Source organism: Manis pentadactyla, chromosome X (genome assembly GCF_030020395.1).
Source record: "Manis pentadactyla isolate mManPen7 chromosome X, mManPen7.hap1, whole genome shotgun sequence".
In the NCBI taxonomy this organism is placed as follows: Eukaryota; Metazoa; Chordata; class Mammalia; order Pholidota; family Manidae; genus Manis; species Manis pentadactyla.
Window position 1 is genome coordinate 140,606,720 of NC_080038.1, and position 5,797 is coordinate 140,612,516.

At 62.2% G+C, this 5,797-nt stretch overlaps 1 protein-coding gene across 1 annotated transcript; it reads right to left on the reverse strand.

The window, feature by feature from the left end:
• Positions 1-1,116: 1,116 nt before the first annotated feature.
• On the reverse strand, positions 1,117-1,899 carry LOC130681825 (melanoma-associated antigen 10-like; the record flags this gene model as incomplete). Its single annotated transcript, XM_057495402.1, has 1 exon — positions 1,117-1,899. A coding segment is annotated over one exon (633 nt), but the record flags the coding sequence as incomplete, so codon positions are not given.
• Between the last annotated feature and the right edge of the window lie 3,898 nt (positions 1,900-5,797).

A 5,797-nucleotide genomic window follows, 5' to 3' on the forward strand; every position in this document is an offset into this window, starting at 1 on the left:
CAAACAACCAGGCCCTGTGAGCCCGGGTTCCCCAAGTGTGAAGTAGTGGTTTACACAAGCTCTGGCCTGCAGGACGGCAGGGTTGTTCTGACACAGGTAAAGCATCTTGCACAGTGCCGGGCATGTGATGGAACTTGGGTGAAAGCAGGATGTCCTTTGCATGCCAGCCCCTCCCACTCTGCTCTGGGATTTTGTTTCTATGTTATGCAGGTCAGACTAGAGAGTTTGCACCTTAATGGCACAGGAAATAACTCATCAGCCAAAAAGCATGTTTCATCAATAAAATGCGACAAGCATTTCCAATTAGGGGGCATGCAGTCAAATTCAGGCGTCTTCCCCAATGCATACAGCCTCTCACACCTATGGCTCACCACCTGCCAGTCTGGCTTTGCCCCCACCCAGCCTCACTGCACTGGATCTCACAGGAGGAATGGCAGCGACCAAAGCCGCAGATGGCCCAGCTCGGGGCATGGGGACTGCACGCCCTCCCCTGCAGCCACGCCTGCTCACCCCTTCCTTTACTAAAGGTTCCTCCCACCTTCCTCACAGGACACCAGCTCCTAGACAATTGCTCTATGGCGATTGGGGAGCATCCTTACCCCACTGCTAAGACAGGGCCTGCAAGTGAGCAGAGGCCCAGGGAGTGCCTGGGAATCATGAGCCAGGGAGCAGGGGTCTTAACTGCCAGCCTTACGTGTCTCCCAGGTTCTTGAACACAGCAAGCACATTCAGGTGCCTGCAGGTGCCTGCATGTACTTTCATTCTGTGAAATGACAGGCATGAAGGAATCAGGAGCAAGAATTAACCAACTGTACTTTTATTTCTCCATTTCAGGACACCGTCCACTTTACTGCTAATTTCCATCACTTTTGGGAGGGAGTGGCGAGGCCGATGCCATGTGACCTAGCTCCGGTCACAAACTCAGATGGAAGGTGTCCCCATGTGTCTACAAAACAGCAACGCACTGAACTGGTAAGCTACAAACATACATGGGATAGATGTCATTCAGAAACAGACAATGAAGCTAAGGTCCCTTTCTCTGAAAAGGAACAACAGGGGGAAACACACCAGAGGTAACAGAGACCCACTTCCATGGGGTCGGGGAGAACAGGAGCCCAGAGGCTCTAGCCCACGTGGCACAGAACCTGCGCTCCTTAGAGCACTGGCTGCTCTCTCTCCTAGGCCAGAGGGAGAAGGGGCCTGACTGCATGCCCAGCAGAAGCGCCTGCCTGACGGGGGCTTGGCCCGGGCCTGGCCCCCCTCTGCTCAGGGACCCTGTTCCTCATCGGTCCTAGCCTCCTCAGATGGGCACAGGAAAGGGCCTATAGGTGTGCTAAGAAGCCTGAACAAAAACAGCAGGACCTGCACCTTTCTGGCCTCTGCCTGGGCCCTGAGACCCCAGAGCAGGTGGAAGCGAGCGGGATTGCTGTCGGGAACCTGCCGGTACTCCAGGTACTGTTCCTGCACCCAGACCCTGGTGATGAGCTCCCTGGGGTCCCCAAAGACGAAGTGCTCCCTCCCGGAGTACACCCCCCTGGCACTAAGCATTTCCCACACTTCCTCCTCAGGGATCCGGCCTCCCCACAGGACAATCACGCCCAGGAGCAGCGCCAGGAGGCCGGTCTTGGGGAGGCGCTGCTCTTCGGTCACCCCATCCCAGGTGAGGCCCAGGGTGGGGACCAGGACATAGGAGTGCCTGCTGGGATCTACTTCCTTTACGTCAATGCCGAAGGTCAGCTGCAAGGACCAGGAGGCACAGCTGAGGATGTCAGGGAAGTGGTCCTGGTGATCCTGGATGACCCGCTCCAGCATCTCTGCCTTTGTGGTCAGCTCCTTGGCGCGGTACTTAAGGAGCAGGAAGGCCACCAGTTGGACCTTCTTCTCGCGCAGCGTATCTTGGAGAGAGGCCCTGGAATCCCCTGCGGCCTCGTCCCCATGGCTACTGGAGCTATGGACGTGGGGCTCACTTCCCAGGAAGGCTGGCCTGGCCTGGGGAGAGGGCTGAGCCCCCTCCAGGCCCTGGGCTTCACTCGCCTCCTGCTGGGCCTCCTCCAATGGGCACTGCACACTCCTGGCGCCCAGAGGCATGCTGACGCTGCTCAGGGGAATGGCAACCTGCAGGGGTGACGGGGGGAAGTGGGCACCGGGGACCCTGGGGCTCTGCTTTGGGGGTGGGCTCCTGCCTCCCAGGGGTCTCCCCTGCTGGGCGGGCAGTCTGTCCATGCAGAACCCGAAGGATGAAACGATGGGGCCCTGGTGGTGTGCCAGCCGAGCCCGAGGATCAGGTACTGGAGGCTGAGGGGACGCGTCCCGTATGCGAGAGCCCTGGGGACACATACAGGTCGGATGCCCCACCTTGTCTCCTGGCTCAGCCTGGTCCTCCATGGCTCTGCGACCTCAGGACAGGTGCCTCAGGACTTCAGCTGCCGATTCCTGGAGTCCCTGCCAGAGGACACGAGCAGGCATTTCAGGTGAGTTCCGCCAGCCCAGCCCTGGGCGCCCCGTGCTGACAGGAGGGGTGGGCCTGCTTCTGTGAGGTCTCTGCCTGGCCAGGGAGGGTTGCCCCTCCAGGCTCGCTCAGGGTCTGCACCTCCCACGGATGCTGGCCTGAGACAAAGCTCTTGGAACAGGGCACACATGCACAGAAAGGATCAGAAGGAAGTGTGGGGACCACACGTACCCAGGCCGGGCCCAGGCTGGCAGTGCTTTGGGCATGGAGACCCTTGTCAGGGCCTGGGGTGCTGTCTCAGCTGGACTGAGTCCAGGCGAAAGTTATACGCCCTCCCATCCCTGAGAGCACCAACGGGACATGAGGAGGGGCTCAGCCTGACAGGCCCTGCCGGGAATTCCCAGGCCTCACAGCAGGGCCGGCCCTCTCTAGGTTCTGGGCATCGGGGTACACTCCCTGCTCCCTCAGGGTCCTCACAGTGATATTGGCAGGACCCCGGACTCCTACCTCTGTGGCGCCCCCGCCCCTCTTCAGACCTCCTGACCCGGGGCACTCAGACCAAGGTCCTCACCTTCCTGAGAACTCAGAGACATGTGTCATGAGGCCCCACATGCACACTCCGTGAACCCCAGCAGGATCCCAAAGGCTGCCATTAGGGCCGGCCCCTGTCCTGGTGGGGGGGCTGTCGGCCTCCCGTAGGTCATCCCTTCACCCGTGCCGGGGCCTGCGCTTCCTCCCAGCCCCCACCGGGCATAGTGGGCATCTGCTTAGACTCAGACCTCACGACCCGGGGGACTCTCCCCCTTCCCGCCCATGCGACGAAGGAGCGTGTGACTTAGGCCTTCCGCTCACTATTCATTCCAGGGCTGAGGAAAGAGGACAGCTGGACTCTCCGGAGTCCTTTCCTTTCTGAGTTGGGGATGGGGGTATGGCCGGTCCTCAGGGATGTCCTCACACTGACACGCGGCACAGCCTGGGACTCCTCCCTCTGCTGACATGACGGATCCCAGACCACCAGGGTACTCACCGTCCCCGCCCATGCGGCGGAAGGGGGAGCCTGCCTCAGACAGCCAGCCCTGCCCGGTCTCTGCACAGTCCCTCCTCCTTTCCGGGGAGCCAACCTTCATGCCCTCCCTCCTGCCGAGGCTACTCTTCCTGAGTCCCGGCAGATGCCGGGACTCCTCTCTGGCGGGACCTGGCTCAGCTCCCTCTGCCCCCTCACGTCGCCCCTCAGAACAGGGCCCACCTCCCTCAGAGGCAGAGACAGAGGTGCCAGCGCACCCCTTTAGGCCACCCCTGTCCCGGGTCTTCAGGGATCATGCCGGCAGGGCCGATTTCACGGTCCAACCCCTCTGGCTGGAGTGGGAGTCCCCTCAGCGTCTTCAAGGGTTTCCTATTCACCCCTGGCAGGGCCTGCAAAGATCCCTTCTGCTAACGTGAGGACGCATCCTGCAGGCCAAGGCCACCTTCCTGTGACACCCGTCAGGAGCAATTGTGGACGCCATCACTCCTCCTGACACCTGGCCTGGCCTCCCAGGATGGACCTCAGGGGCAGATATGCTTGGGGTCTCCCGTTTCCTAGACAGGGTCCGTTCAGTCCTCACCACGTTCCTGGGCACCCCTCTGTCCACCTGAAGCCACACTCCTCACACCACGGCCCTCACCTCTGGAAGAGTCCCCGCGGCAGGGGACAGGGAACACCTCATGTGCTTATCGTGCTCTGGGGCCTTCCAACACCCCGCCCAGGGGCCCTGCCGCCCTACCTGTTTGGGGTCTATGGTCCTTAGGTGTGCCTCAGGGTCCTCACCTTGCCTCCCATTTGGATCCGGTCCTCCCCTCTGCCGACCCCAGGACCTGCTCCTTATGCAAGTCCCCAGTGCCGTGATACCCGGATGAGGAAGTCAGGGCCAGCTGCATAGGTTCTGAGCACCCTGGAGCTTCCCAGGCAGGCTCTTTTCGGGGGCCCAGGATCCCTCAGTCCTGCCGCGGGCTCCTCATCATGACTTCCCAGCAGGGCCTGGGCCCTCCTGTCCGATGACCCGAGGGCCTGCTCCTTAAAGCCAGTCCCAGTCCCTCTGAGGCCCGGAGGAGGAAGTCAGGGCACACCGCGTGTAATCACTCCGCCCCGGGGCCTCCCATGGCTGACAGGCAGGGGCGGCTCCTCTGGGGCCCCTTCCCCTCCTCCCTCAGGGTCCTCACCACAACGCGCGCACGGCCTGGGATCCTGTGAATGTTGATGGGGGCCCGTCCCCTCAGACCAAGGCCCTCCCTGCCCTGAGACACTCCTGGGTGACGTCTGCGGCCGTCCCAACAGGTCACTAGGCCCAGGAGTTCCCAGGGCGATGGAAGGCAGGGTCTGAGGTGGGCTCCAGGGGCGCCCTCGGCCCTCCCTCCTGGCCTCCCGTTGACCCCTGGTGCGTCTGTGCCCCCGCCCTCAGCCCACCTGGGTTCCCTCCTCAGACCAAGGCCTTCACGCTCACGATTCAAAATGGCGGGCAGGGACATGGGTGTGGCATGCCGTGGCAGTGCCCAGCCTGAGGACCCTCCCGGGGCCTCCTTAGGGCGACAGCATGGGCCCCCTGAGTTCTTGGGCGGGGGCCCTCAGGCCTCCCGTGCGGTTCTACCTGGAGTCCTTGTGCGTGACCTGAATCCGGCGTCAGACACTGAGGCCGTCCAGTCCCTCAGGCCTCCCAGTCGGAAGACTAATGACATCACATCCGGAAGCTGGGTTGGAGCGTCCCCTGGAGGCTGCCGGGTGGAGCGTACAAGGATTCCGGGCGCAGGGCCGGGGGGGGGCTCCTCTGTGCTCTGCCTGTTCCCTCTCTCCCCATGGTCCCGGGCAACCACATGGGTCCTCTTCCCGTCTCCGTACTCTCGCCTCTTCGCCTCTACAGACTGTCGCACGGTTGGGATCACGCAGTATGGAGCCTTCTCAGGTGGGCTCTTTCACTTAGGCGCATGCATTCAAGGTTCCTCCACGCCAGTGGTTACGGAAGCCAGCTCCGCAGTGCCAGCAGCCCTGAGGCTCTGGGATGGTCCTCTGGCTACAGTCTTTGGGCTGGGCACCGGCTCCACCCATCCCACCTCACTACGAGCCCTCTGCAGCGCCCCTTCCCCCCCACCTCCCAGCACTACACCCCAACACCCGACCCCAATTACAAATACTGCCACCCACTGAACTTTCCACCCCCCACAGACCTCCCCCTGCCCCCCACCACCCCAACTCCGACACCCTCAACTTCCCACCGCCTACCTTCCCACACCCTCCCCCTGCCTCACCTCTCCTCACTCCACCCTCACACCACCTGACTACTACACCTCTCCATGGCTCCATCCACCCCACCCCCG